The sequence below is a fragment of the Pezoporus flaviventris genome, unplaced genomic scaffold (genome assembly GCF_033815535.1).
Source record: "Pezoporus flaviventris isolate CSIRO_AGI_PZ_B2104156 unplaced genomic scaffold, CSIRO_AGI_Pfla_v1 ptg000001l, whole genome shotgun sequence".
NCBI lineage: Eukaryota > Metazoa > Chordata > Aves > Psittaciformes > Psittacidae > Pezoporus > Pezoporus flaviventris.
This window is the reverse complement of record NW_026892549.1, coordinates 6,711,137-6,725,696: the sequence shown is the minus strand read 5'-3', so window position 1 is coordinate 6,725,696 and position 14,560 is coordinate 6,711,137. Positions and strand designations below refer to the sequence as shown.

The window sequence follows — 14,560 nt, the reverse complement described above, 5'->3', positions numbered from 1 at the left end:
TCTGTGTGTGTGTGTGAACCCAAGATAGTACTATTAGCATGAAGGAACGTGAGTTCATTCTCACCTTATATCAGGATCTGGTTGGAGAAAACGCCAGTGCCAGACCCTGTTTCAGTTCGTCATCCCAAGGGTGAAATTAAGACGCAAACAAGGTCAAGTACCGTAATTGGACAGTTTGTTTATTATGAAAGGATAATTATTGTAAAATAGAGAAATTATTGTAATAAAGGGAACAGCGATAGGACAAATTGGAAAAAAGGTAGAAAATGAAGCAAGAATTTGGGGTGCAGAGGGAGAGTCCTCACCGTGGGTCCAGTGGTGTCATCCTGTTTTTGTCATCATTGGTGGTGAGAGTTCTTCAGGGTTCGTAGTCGGTATCAGAGCAGAGTGTCCCCCAGGAATCCGTCAGAGGTGGGTGTCCTTCTGGAGGTGTCCTTCTGGAGTCCTCTTGAAGGAACCCCATAGAGTGTGTCACCATGAGGGCAACTCCATGAGATGTCTGTGACAGGTGGAGAATGTCCTTATGGAGGTGTCCTTCTGGAGTCATCCTCATGGCAGTGGCTCCCTGGCGATGTGCCCCTCAGTGATTATCTTTTCCCCGTTTTGTTATGAGTTGTGGGGAGTACCTCTGTTCTTCATGTGTTGTATTACACGTTCCTGGTGGACCAGTTTCCCTGGTCTTGCAGCCAGCTGTTCAACGGCAAACTGCACATGTCTGTACACACACACACTCACACCCACCACCCCCCCAGGTCTGCGGCAATTCTTGGGATAATGGGTAGCAATTCCTCACACCAATCCTCAAGGTAATGGATGGTAGTCTTGGCTCTTTCCCACTCATTCCTCAGGCTGGTGGAGTCCCAGTCCAGCTCCACACACTTTTCTCCCAGGCAATGGATATTGGAGTCTTATCTCAACTCCTCCCACCTATCTCTGCGACAAAAGATAGGTGGAATCCCATCTCAGCTTTTCAGACCAATCTTTGAGACAATGGACAGTGGAGTCTGATTTCACATCAGTCTCTCACACCTTAGAACTTTTTTTTGTTCTTGTGTGTTATGTTTTGGATGAAGCTTATTTGTTTGATGGCTTAAACTCTATTCTGTAATGGTAGTAATAATAATACAGTAAGACTTTTAACAAGGTGAGCTGCAGCCTGCCCAGGAAGCCTGGGGACTGCTGGTATGATAACTTTGAGATAGTTCAGGACTATCTGCTATCTTCAGTGTTTTGTTCTCTAAAGTTATGTTAGTATTACTAACTCAGATTTAGATATTTATGTTGTTAGTATCTAGATTTAGAAGAGGTGAAATTCTGTTCCTAGCACTAGATACAGATCTACTCAGAAAATGTTTAAATGTAATCCTGAGCTGCTTTGTTTCTGGGTAAGCAGTTGGGCTGTGTTAGACCTGACAGTCCTGGATAGCTGCGCCTCTGCTGGCTTCTTGTTTGGTTTCATAAAGTAATTTGGATCATGAAGTTGAGAAGAGTAGCTTTGCATCTGGGTTAATTACAAGCGCAGTCAATTCCTAGAGAGCACTAGGGCTCGGCAAGAGTCCATATGTGTTCTGAAGTAGTCTTGGAAGCCTGCAGCGTTGGTCTCTGTCTTAATCACTGGGAGTTAAAGGTATAAGCTATGTCCCACTGGTTTTCCCAGCTATCAATGTAATAGTTGTGTGAAAGGAATTCTCCTGGGGTGGTGTCTTTATTGTAACCATATTTTCTCTTCAAATTGCAGGGAGATGGCTGGGTTTATCATAAACCCCTCTGGAAAACAGTCTCTGCTGCACAAACTCAGCAAACGGACATTAATTAGAAAAGCTGCTTTAAGATGAGTTTTCTGATGTTCCTCTCCTTTTCCTCTTGTCTCTCAAAACACAGTAATCACACAGAGTGTTCCCTTTTTATGTAATTGTGAAAGTTTAAATGAGCATAAAGAAATAAATATACTAGGGCACTTTAAAGGTATTAAAGAAGAAAAAGGTAAAATAATATTGAAGCTGTAGAGACAAACCAGGTACATTCTTGTTTTTTGTATCATCCAAGAGATTTTATCTGAATTGTATAAGATTCTTCTAAGTAGATCTGACTGCAAAAGCTGCCTCAGAGGAGAAGGAGCTGTTGGATTTTGGAGTGACATGGGAACTTTTTTCAGACTCTGCATCAAGCTCTTTAATAACTGAAACCTGCTCTATATATAGACAACAGCAACAAAAGAATTGCTGCTTTTATGCCCAGTGATTAACCTTTTTGGTGAAAACTGAAGGGGTATTTGGAAGATGTGCCTGAAATCAGTGTTAAGAAACAACTGGATTGTGATGACTTTTTTTTTCCTCAGAGAAAACACGTGCATGCATTGGAGGAATATGGGATATATGTAGAGACTCCCTTTCTTTTTTATGGATTTATAAAAACAATTAGAATTGTAACCATGGAGAAATTTTTCCTCTGAAACATTTTAATATACTTGAAATAATTGACTTGAATTGGACAAGTAATTTGAACACTTTTCAACTCCTAATTTTATTAAATCTCTTCGGGCGACTTTGGTTTTTCTCATAATATAATGTAATGAAGTTTGGCCTTTTTTTTTTTCCTCCTCCACCTTCCCTTCCTGAGGACTAAGGCTTTCAAAATGAACAGAAAACTTAGTTTTGTATTTCAGTGTCTCTGCCCATCTAATCATCTCGGAGATGAAGTATCAGTGTTACAAACTGTGCTTTGGATTGTTTTGTTTTTTTCTCCTGTGGTGTTATTCAGAAGAAAACAGTGAAATGTGACCTGTGAATACATGGATGTAGGTCCTGGCTTTTTATCTTACCATAAAAAAAAAAAAAAAGCTGATTATGCTGAGACCTGGGTGTTGGCTTGAAACAATCAGACATCAGGAAACTGTATTCAGGTACAAGCATCCTTTTTTTTTTTCTATAAATATTTTATTGAAGTCTAAGAATTGCTGGCAATTAAGAATAGTACTTACTATGGCTTTCGTTATTGTTGTAACTACAAGCTACCTTAATTTTTCCAACAGTGGTGCCTTAATCTGTCTTTTTCTTCTGATGTAGTCTTCCAGTAAGTGTATATAACGCTATCTGCCGCTTCTCAGCAATGGCTGCACCTGATGCGGCATCATGAGAACTCACAAATGTGTTATCTGGTAAGGTCATGGAGAAGATACAAGAATGCATCAGAAGGTTTAAATAACCATGTTTAACTTTCAACACAAACTGCAAATTGTGCAAAAAAGGAGTTGGGTTTATGCACAACTATTTGGATCCTCTTGTACATTTATTTTCTGTAAAATGCACTGAGATCTCAATGCGAGTCATAGTCCGTTTGTGAGAAGTGGGGGTGGGGGTAATAAAACTATGAAACGATTCATTTGTTCTGTCTGCTTTCCTGGAGATTGGGTGACCAGGAGAAGCGGGTGGTTGTTGTCTTTTATGCTGGAAATCTGGCTGGGCTTTCCTTGGCCCCTAATGATGGGATATTTTGGCACTGTACACTTCAGTAGTAACTATATTCTCCAGCAGAAGAACGTTCTGGGCCCTGCTGTCTTGTTTGTAGTATTCTATACAATCATCCTGTTGTGTTAGTTCTGGATGTCTGGGATGTCTGAAATGCTGGGCATTTCCATATTTAACCGGGAATAAAAATAACCATGAAAACAGTGGGATTAGTGGGATTAGTTCCTCCTTGTTTCTAGGTCTGTGGCACATTTGGGATGTACTCCTTGGCCAATTCTAGCATTTGGAATTGGAATAATGGTGACAACATGTGAACTTCCATGGTTCATTGGTACCTGCACCAGACTGGGGTGGTAGAGGGTCAGAAAATAAATTGACAACACTGTATATGTTTCATAGTTGTTCTATCTGTGTCACATGGTAGATTTGCTTTAAACAAACAGCAAGGGCTCTGGTCCAGCATCCAGCTTTTAATATGGTAGTGATCAGCTCAGAAGACAAACCTTTATCAGCTGAGCATGCTCTAGCGATCAAACTTGTGCTTATTAAAATAAAGACTTATGACTCAGTCACTGAGCTCTGCTTAAAATTTTGGTTTGCGAATCTGTCAAGGTGATGGCTGTAAAAGACCGAAAAGTTCCCATGTTGACCATAAACCCATTTGTGTTCCTTATATAATATTATTAGTCAAGTTATTTTTCTTCCACCCTCATACGGTATGCTTGTGGTTTCACACTAAGAAAGCTGTTACTAATTTTGTTGTGTAAAAATAAACCCAACACTGAAGAAGCAGTCTTTTAAAACACATGAAACTATTTCTTTTAACATGGCGGTACTGCTAGGAAAAAAAGAAATTAAAGCCTTCCTTTGCTGAAATTATCACAAGAACTGGAATGGATTCCTGATGTGGATTTTGTTATGATGCAAACTTCTAGTTACCTCTAGAAACAAAGGACGTAGTTGAAAACAGTTTTAAAAAAACGAATCTAGCCACTGGATATCCACCTTAAATTGTAAGACATTTATGTGATTTTTTGAGAGTTGAAAGCATGCTGTGGACTAATGGAGGTATTTTTAACTCTGACCAGATTTGATTCTCTTGCATAACTGCTGTTGTTTCCATCTTGTGCCTTGTGGAGCGAGGGGAATGTCTCACTGCTGCTTCCTATGTAGGTATTTGCTAGAACCAGTGTGTTCAACAAGGAGCGTGACAAACGTAGGATTTCACCTTATGTTCCCTTCTGTCTTTTTGGCTTGATTGGGCTCCACTGAGGCTAAGAGCAAAGTTCTTACTGATCTCAGTGGTTTTAGACTCCCTGAGTTAAAAACAGATCTTGGAGGTTAAATAAGTGGCTTTCTTCAGAGGTGCTGCATACCTTGTTGATCATGGAAGACTGAGAGTGTGACAAGTCACTCCTGTTTAACGCAGGTGTTCAGGTGTATAATCCTAAAAGCTTGACTGTGGACTTGGTTTTCATAGAAAAAAATGTAGTATGTAAATTTGAATGTTCAAGATTTTAGCCATGGGGAGGGAAATAGACTAAGAAGTTTTCAGCATATTGACAGGATAAACTATCAAGCCTAGTATTAAGTGTCTGTCTTCCAGGATAATTTGCATTTCAGCTATCAGAATCAGAGATTCAGCCTTGAATGTCTAGTTTGTGTGTGCTGATCCCCTTCTGACCCGCTGACCTATGGGAAGAATTGGTCAGACTGCCTTTTAAAGCCTCTTGAAGTGAACTTTGAAGAACAAGTAAACGTTAATTGGTGTTCTATCCAAACGACTTGGTGCAAAACTTGGTAGGTGAAATTCTGCATGGGAAGGAAAGACTGGATAGCCCGGGTGTATTTTGGTGTGTTCCCATAGTTTATCTCCATGTCAGGAAACCTGCCCCATACTGTCTGTTTCTCTTGGGCATGCATACAGTAGAGCAGTGGTCAATACATTAAAGAAATGAGACTGAAGTCAGGTGGGTGGAAAGGGTGTGTTTATGGTGAACTGGGGAGGATAAACTGCAAGAGAAAAGGGAAAAAATCCTAAAATGACAGGAGGTATCAGCCAAGTGGGGGATTAGTGAGAGTAAAAGGTACTGTCGTAGTTGCAGGTGGAGACTTATCCCTGGTAGCTGAAGTTAAGTTTTTATTGTTTAGATTTGATGCAACCTAATGCATTCCACTTCCATCCTTCTTTGAAGGGTTTAAAGGCATTTTCGTTATAGGCCCATAGCTTAGGAGCTATGGAAATGGTCCAAGGAAGAGGAAACAGAGAAAAGTGTTTTGTATGGGCTGGTGCTGTCATAATTTGGCATTTTGGAAAACCAAAACAGCCTTCGGTCCCCTGTCTTGTAGGGCTGATCCATTCAGCTGCACACTGGCAAACGAAGTATTCCTCTCTGATGCTGTCCTCTGTTTAGGTGAGAATTGGGTATGGGCTTGCAGGGCTTAGCAGCAGGTGAAGTTTTTGTTACCTTTTGCTCCCAAGGGTGGAAGGTTTAAGATATGCACAGCGCCCGGGTTCACGACTGAGGTATGGCTTACCTTTCCTTAGTTACCTTTCCACTGCATAGGCAGCCTGGCTTGGTCTGGTGGTTACAGGACTGAAACTCCAGGTTCTGCCTGGTTGTGTCTCTTTGGGTTGAGTAACACAGCAGAGGGGTGCGTAAGAGTTGCAAGAAGAATTAGCCAACACATCTGTGTTGACACTATTGCTGTGGCACAGATCTGTTGCCTAACAGTGGCTGGAAAGTGGAGTGTTCTATGGGGAAAGAGTTGTCTAGGTGTCCTGCATGGAGACTTCTTAGTGGTTTTTGTTTTCTATCAAAGAAACTTCATGCCCCACTTGAACAATGCATGCAGGAACTCCCCAGCGAAAAAAGGTATCTTGGAGTTGCAGCAAATCAGGCTTTTGCTAACTAGATTTGCCATCATTACACCATATTAAGACTGCCTGATCAATGAGTAATTTTCGTGGGTGCTAGCATTTCTTCTACTGAGGATGTGTAACATCTGGAGATGGTTTTTTCTATGCTGTTACAACAGATAATTTTTTTTTTATTGCGTGTGGACACCATTAAAAAAGGAAAATTGACGATTCTCTTGATCCCTGCAGAATAAGCAATTAGAAGAGAAACTTGTGATGGCAATATGGAAGGACTTCAAAAGATAGACACAGAATTCTGGAGCTTATTAATAAAAGATTAAACATTATTATTTTAAAAAATAATAAAAGGAATGCTTTGCATCATTATACATTTAAAGTAGGTACAAAATCAGTTCATATATAAGGTTGCACTTTAACCAAAGTATTGATTCCATAGTTCACTTATTTGTGGCAGGAAACAGATCTTATAAATAAGTTATGTACTAGATCTTGGTTCCATTTTGAAAAATGGAGCAAGGTTTTTTCCTATGAGCTAAATGCTTCTCACTTATCCTCTTGTTTCTCATGATGAGGCTTTTTTCCTGCTGTGTCACTGCGTGTTTCTGCTGCCGTCACTGTCCTGGTGCTCCCCGCCTGGAGAAGCTGTTTTGCTGGCCTCGTTGTCTGTGTTGTTGTTGAGGATATCATCACAATCCATCTGTGCCATCAGGTTGAAGCGCTCGGCCACACAGTGGGCGGTGAGGCGAGCCTCAGGATCGTGGTCCCAGCACTCTGTGATGGTGTCACACAGAAAGCGCATTCCCTGCAGTTAGAAGGACTGAAATTAAGATCTGAAGGCCAAGAGGAAGGGGAGCTGGAAGCTGATCTAACACAACAGTGGTTTACCATACTTTCGACAGCTTACTGCAGAAACACTTTTTCTGCCCAAGCCTAAGCACGAGGAAACAGCCTTGGTAAGTTGTGGTGAGTGCCAATGCTTGCCCCGTTACTGCCACGGCTAGTATTAGGGCTGCAGCCTTGGCTCACCTGGGATCCACTCCCAAGCATTTTCCATGCTCCTTGGAATATTCCTTGGAAGCTGGTCTGTATTAACTGTGGGACTTCTGTAGGGGCTGGAAGGAAGTAGACACTCCTGTCTCAGCCTTGCCTGTTCAGATCAGAGCATCCTAAAATCAGGAAGCATGGGAGAGGAGACCTGCAGGCTGGCACCAGATCCCAGGTCTCTGGGTTTCAAGCCTGTGACCTGGCTGTTACATCTGGGTGGGGGGGGAGGTTTGGGGTGTGAAAAGGGAAATTTCAAAGGCAAGATTGGAATTAGACTTCATCAACATGACTTCTCTTTTTAGCAGCTTTCTGAGAGGGTGCGCTGTGCCAAATACTCATAGCAGAGTGCAGCTGGACTTTGTTTTTCTCACCATGAATAGTGTCTTGGTTTAGGTAGGATCAGATACTTCTCAGTATGCTCCAGAACACATTCAGTTCCTCTCAGTTACAATGGCTATGTCTCCCAATAATATATTTTCTTCCAACTGTGTAGTTTTGTGAAGGGGGTGCCAATATTTTGGCCTTAGAAACAAAATTCAGCTGGTATTTTCCCACTCTTAAGCTAGTAACACAGCTATGTTGAAGCTTTTTGCCTATATAATTCCTATCGCGTGCTACTGCTTTTTGCATCATTGGCAACACAATGGTAAAATCATTATTCTAAGCAGAGCTTCATGTTATTCGGTGGTTTTTGTGTATTTCTTAATTTGTAATTAAGACAACCTGAAAGTCTCATGTGGACCGACACGAGAAAAATGCAAGTCCTACAGAGATGTACTGTTCATGTCCTCTGTCCTGCACTTTAGTCTGAACTCACTGCTCTGTGCTAAGGGTCGCTATACTAAGTCTTCTGTAATGGGTATGGATTAAGGAGAACAGGATTATGCAGTAAAACTGACAGATGGTGTGTTTCAGTAAATCTTGCATCACTCATTTATTAGCTTAGTTGGAAGGATTTGAGGGTAATTGATTAAAATGCAAAAATGAGCTAGCTTAGCTGAAGCTTTTAAAATAAGCCTTTTCTCAAACAGAACATGGCACTGTCATATGGTTTAGTCATTAGGTATCCTTTGCTTATTTTGCCTTGAAGTCATGACATCTATTTTCAGTTTGCCTTGTAAGTAACAATGGTGCTCTTTTGAATGGTACAACTGGAATGTCTTGATTTGCTCACAAAGTGGACTTAGTTTGGGGTTTATATTCAATATCTCAGATTTTCCAACATTCCAAAGAATGCTGAGTTTTACAAGAGTATTTTTAGCGCAATATTGACTTAAGCTCCCACTGCTCCTTCTTGTCCTACACCAGCCCTTCGGTTGTGCCGGTACAAGAGTCTATTCAGCTGTTTCATGAACCAGATCCAGGAACTTACCTGGCCTAAATAATCACTTTTGGTTTTTTTTTTTAATTTCAGTGTGATGGGGTGGGAAGCGAGGTAGAAGCATGGGCTTAAGGTGTTCATAAGTTATCTGGGAGAACTTTGGAGATGCATTTCTTCAGTTAGTTTTATTGTGCAGCCTTGCAAGCAGTTGCCCTGGAGCTGCTGATGGGGAGCAAGCTGGGTGAGTCAGCTCTGTTGGGGGGATTAATGCTTATTTTTGCTGAAAATCTTAAACCGTGCCCAACAATGTAGGTCCTAATTTGTCTGAGAGTGATTCTGATGGTTGAAATGTGGAACTAGCATTTGGTGCTCTGCATCAAACTTATTTTTGTTGGTGGTAACATCTGTGGGAGCTTCCCCTTCAGGTGAGCAATTTGTCACCCTTTCTTGATGTCAGCCTTTCTTGGTGTCACCCAGTGCTCCCTCTCACATGAAGCCATTGACCTCAGGAGTGACAGAGCGGTGGCTTTCTGCTGCTTCCCAGCAGATGGTGCTGCCCCATGCCTGATCCTGGGGAGACCAGTTGCAAAATGCGCGGAAAACCATGTAAAGCCAGGATTGTAAGGAGATGTTTGTTAGGTCACCTAAGATTAGTCAGAGGCAGGCTTTCAGGAGCACAATGTAGCTTTTCTGTTCCTCTTCCCTAGTGAACATCAGGTGGTCTCATGAAAGTTACTACCTTAAAGCCTTGCTCTGTTTATGTGCTAGACCAACCCAACTACAGCAACGTTATTTCTCAGTGGAGACTGCAGTCAGCCTTTCTTCAGCTCAGCAAATGGCACAGTTAGGGTCAGGCACTATCAGAATGTGCTTTTTGACAACCCAGGCACTGTATTTTTCCTGTGGTTTCAAAATTTATCAGAGACCTTGGGAGGTGAATGTCCAAGATGAATACTCGAAGGCTGTAGCAGTGCTGATTGAAGTTCCTGTATTTGCCTTCATCAAGGGAAAAGGTCAGGTGAAATTCAGACTGACAAACTCACTGGTGGCCCAGCAAAAACCGCAGATTCATTTGATGCTGTTTGCGGCTTTAGTCAGTCAGGTCAGCTGTGGGTCTTTGAACTAACAGTTTTGGGAGGAGATATTGTAGGGAACACGTGGCCTCCTAAGATCATGAAGTTGCATCTTTCCTTTTGAAAAGCTAGGCTTTATGTGCAACACGGGCAGAGTGGAAGCAGCAGCAGTCTGTTTTACGGGTGGACACTGCAAAATGAAGCACTGAATGCTGCAAGGCTATGTGAGCCAGCAGGCTCAATGTTTCAGCTTGGTATTCAGATGCGCTGAACTGCTGATCAGTGTATGGTGTTTTTCCACAGGACATGAGATTTAAGCAGTACTAAAGTTGGGAAGATTAGGAAATTGCAGTCAGTGTGCCTGTTACCCCTGTGTCCCAAATGGCTGGAAGAAAGTACTGGACATGGGGAAGAGAGGACTTGTCAGGGCCAGGAGAAAGCTATGTTTCTGGAGCTGGCTGGTCTGGGTGTGCTTGTGGATGGTTTTAATAGAGCACATCTTGTTGCTGCTGTAAGACTTCCCCTTGGCAAGACTTGAACCTAGCAGGTTCCCTGCTCTTAGCTTCATGTGTGTTTCCTGGCTGTTTCACCTGTGGGAGATGCTTCCAGTTTTGCCTTTGCTTGTAGAAGTGGAAGGCTTTCTTCTCACATGCCAAGTCATGACCTGTCATGAGCTTGAGCTTGAAACCCTCCCAGCCAAGCAGGCAGAAGGCTGGATGCACCTTCCTCCCCTCTGTCCCCGCTGGGAGATGGTTTTGTGTGAGGGACTGCATGTTTTCTGAGCTAGAGCTTTCTGGATACGGTGCTTAGGGGAGAAGTGGGGTGGATTCAAGTGATTCACTCTTTCATGAGAAGATTCTTCACCAAAGTGCTCCATTTTGCAGTTATCTTCAGGATAACGTTACTTGGCATTCGTAACACTTTCTAATTGTGGCTATTGATCAGTAAATTTTGCTGTACCTGTGGCTGGTGTCTTTTATACCCCAGGGAAATGGGTGTAGTGGGGCTTACGCAGGTAAGCCCAAATGGAGCTGGAAGTGGGGCCCAGGAGTTCTGCCTGCTTTTGCTTTGATTACAACTTCAGTCATTTTTCAGGCTGGTTTATTGAAGTGGTGCAATGTGGGCAGCTTTTTTTCTGAACCAGCTAATCCCACCTTACCTGATGCACTAGCCAGCTGCTCGGGATCTCGGGTCGCCCTCTGCCATGCAGCACAATGTCCCTCATGGTGTCCACGCAGGGCTGCTCCTGGACTTTAGATCCAAAAGGCAGCTCGTAATTCTTTACCTCTGCAAGGAAGCAAGATCTGCATTACAGGATGCTTTTAATGGATTCACTGCTTTGCTTTGGTATGGTCCACCAGATGAGAATAAATTTGTTTTTATCAGTCTGCAAAAATAAACAGATCTGGAAACAATTTAGAATCTGAACACAGGAACATAGTGCTGGGTTTTCATGTAGAGTTTGTTTTTAGATACAGGATCGAGGAAGCATCCGACCACCTTCCAGAACCCAAGAGTCACGCTACAAAGGTCTTGGTCTGTCTTTGAGACATATTTTGAACTCTAAAAATGTGTTGTGCTGGTGAAAGATTGGAGAGATGACTACAGTACCAGCATCCAGATTCCTGCTGTAGGCATGGATCAAGCTAGAAGGGAAATGGCCCTTCCTGAAGAGCAATCCCATGTCTTGGGAGGCCACGGAGAAGCTCCCTGTTGCAGAAATGAGAGGCTATCCTCTTTTCTGCCAGCTCCTGCCGGGATGCAAATGTAGGTGAAATGAGAGTGGGAAGGGAATTGTCCAGGACACTGGCTCAGGAGCAAAAGATGCATGGAGTATCTGAGCCAGGCAAGGGTCTCCCACTGCAAAGCATGGGGCATGCAGGGCAGCTGGGGCAGCTATCTCCCCAAGGTCTGGAGCTTCCTGCAGGTCCATGGGCCTGTATTGCAAGTAGGTGGGGTAGGGAAGGAACTGGAGAGAGCTAAAAAGGAAAGGGGAGCAGGCAGAAGGGCAGGTGGGAGCTAACAGCAGGGCAGTTAGTTAAATGTTTTGCTACATGTGAGTTCAGATGCCAGGCTGTGGCTCTGTCAGAGGCTGGAGTTTGTGAGTCCTCCTTGCAATATAAACTCTTGTGTTTTCTGAAAGAAAAGTGCTTGTGGCCAGGGAGGGGGAGGCACCTTTGGCTCCTCCTGCTTGGTTTGCTTTGGATTGCTGGCACTGGCTCAGATGTGACTTGGTGGCCAGCCGGCTCTGAGCAGGGGCTGGACCAGATGACCCCCTAGGGTCCCATCCTGCTTCTTTCCCACTGAGCCAGCCCCCTCAAGTCATGGCACACAGGGAAGACAGCTATGGGGGAGGATTTGCCATCAGCTCTTAGAAGTCCTGCAGAGACCCGAGCCACCCCAGACCAGATCTCATGCCATTGGTGGGGACATGGGGGTGAGCCACATCTCTGTATGTGGAGAAAGGGAGCAAAAAGGTGTGTGGAAACCCCAGTGTGATGCTCCTACCTCCTACCACTTCACATCTGGAAGCCATTTCCCACAGAACAAGGGCCATAGAGTAGACATCCATCTGCTTGAAAGACTCCAAGTCTTCCAGGTTCACTCTGGACTCCAGGACCTCTGGGGCCATGTACCTGGCGGTGCCCACCTGCCCACAAAGAGGAGAGAGGCATTAGCAGGGGTGGGCAAGGGCTTTGACCCAGGGGCAAAGAGGGTAGCTTTGCAAACGTTCTTCTCCAGGGGACCGTACTTGCCTGCCCACTGTTGGCAAAGTCATCCACCGTCAGGGAAGGGTCAAGGCGTATGGCAATGCCAAAGTCACAGAGCACGCACTCCTGCTCATTCTTCACCAGGACATTTGTGCTTTTGATGTCCCTGTGGGCGATGGGGATTTTCGGCCTGCCGCAGGCGGTGTAATCACTGTGGAGGTGAGCCACCCCACTCACCAGGGAGCCTGCCATCTTCTGCAGGTCCATCCAGCTCAGGATGTGGTGGGAGAGGTAGTCCTTGAGGTTGCCCCGGCTGTGGTAAGCAGTGATGAGCCAGTACTCACGGCGGGGCCCCATGCCCCGGTCCTCAGCAGTGAGGAACCGCAGGACACTGTCATGCTTGAGGCTGGTGTCAGTGAAGATCTGACTCTCATTCTTCCAGGAGGAGTACTCCTCACAGGGGAAGATCTTCACGGCCACTGTTTCGTACTGCCCTGAGCGGCTATGGCTCAGCTTGGCCCTCCACACCTCCGCGAACTGACCTTTGCCCACCATCTCATCCAGCTCGATGGGGAGCAGCTCAGCGGGGCGGCTGCTGGCACAGGTAGGGTTGGCGCTGGTTGGGCTCTCATCCATCAGCACGGACAACTTCTCCTCCCGCTCAGCAGACCTCCCTGCCTCCAGCAGTGCCGGGGGCTGTCCCGGTTTCCCACCCCATGCCTTGGTTCTCTTGCGCCGCTTCTGTGTGCGGCAGAGGTAAAATATCACCGTGATCATCACCGCCACCAGCAGTGGGGGCAGGAGGCTGATGGCGGCCACTGGGATCACCTCTTTGCTCTGCAGCATGGAGTAGCCTGAGGGGAGGAGGAGAGCAAAGGTGAGGATGTTGCCACCATGGGTCTGCAACAGCTCCTTTTCATCATGAAGAGGAGGAAAATAGGTGAAGCTATTAACGAAGCGCAGCCCTTTGCAGGGCTACAATGCATGCTGCACACAAACCCATCCTGACAAAGAAGTAGGCTGTTAGGTCACAAATTTAGCTCTGTATATCAAGTGAAGGGCAGGATGCAGGCCAGCATTACTTGGGCTGGGCAGTGCAGCATGGGAGACCCTGCTGCCATTGCCAAAATGGCTCAGTTGCCTTTTGGTGGCTTCTAAGTGACGCTTGTGCTCACAGCAAGGGGAATTGAGGCAGAAATAGCAGTGATAAAGCTGAGGTAAAGCTCAAACAGAGGAAATCTATGAGAGGTTTTGTTGTCGGAGCCTTGCTGGACCCCTGTGGTGCACAGAGAGCCAGGGGTGATGCTGAGGCCTGGGAGTGCACAGGACCCCCAAGCCCAGGGGAGCATGGGATGCTTTGCACAATAATTAACGTAAAGGAGCATTACTGCGGTGCTGTTTGCCAGTGTTGGCATCTCCTTCCTTGCCATATTACACCGCCAATCCCCTTCAACCGACCAGGCATGGCTGCTTTTGTTTCATTTCTTTTAAACCCCTGTCAACCTTCAGATCATTTTGGGGGGGAGGAGGGCACACACACACAAAGCCATAACCCTCGCACAACATATAATTGTTCGATCTTTTGATGTTCGCAATTCCTGGAATAAACATGCTGACTTCAGTAGAGATATTCAAGTAAAATCTTAGTCAGAGGTTTTTCTGCCAAGTATAATAACCCAGGGGAAGAGGGATAAGAATCATTCCATAAGCAGAACTCTCGCTGCTTGACCTCAGTGTGTGCAGATCATAATTCAGGTTCTGGAAAAACAGAGCGTTTAGCTATTTTCCTTGGCAAATTTCAAAAAAATGTGCTGCAGCTAATTTCTGCAAGGCTGTGAAAGCGTTTCTAAAACAGGCATCAGGTTTAAACCACAAGATCAACCTAAACTGATATAAATCAATAACTAACTCAGGAATATGTTTATCTTGGAAAGCATTACGCCTGGATATCACCTACTGCTTCGATGGATTTACCCAATACTTAAGATCCCATCTTTGAAACTCTAAAGAAATAGAAGATGTTTTTAAGGGAGTTGCATGCACGAGACCCGAAAAGGGGAAGT

At 44.6% G+C, this 14,560-nt stretch overlaps 2 protein-coding genes across 3 annotated transcripts in view; one reads left to right on the top strand and one right to left on the bottom strand.

The window, feature by feature from the left end:
• OSBPL11 (oxysterol binding protein like 11) overlaps window positions 1-3,377 on the top strand; it is a 43,880-nt gene extending 40,503 nt beyond the window's left edge. For both annotated transcript variants that reach the window (XM_061474323.1, XM_061474406.1), the window contains one exon: window positions 1,739-3,377. In XM_061474323.1, coding sequence (XP_061330307.1) covers window positions 1,739-1,816 — 78 coding nt within the window. In that variant the 3' untranslated portion in view covers window positions 1,817-3,377. The remainder of the gene's footprint in view (window positions 1-1,738) is intronic.
• A 3,395-nt stretch (window positions 3,378-6,772) lies between these two features.
• LOC133280480 (TGF-beta receptor type-2-like) overlaps window positions 6,773-14,560 on the bottom strand; it is a 34,289-nt gene continuing 26,501 nt past the window's right edge. Inside the window, 4 exon segments of the mRNA XM_061475266.1 lie at window positions 6,773-7,150; window positions 10,946-11,073; window positions 12,295-12,436; window positions 12,543-13,351. Coding sequence (XP_061331250.1) covers window positions 6,938-7,150; window positions 10,946-11,073; window positions 12,295-12,436; window positions 12,543-13,351 — 1,292 coding nt within the window. The 3' untranslated portion in view covers window positions 6,773-6,937.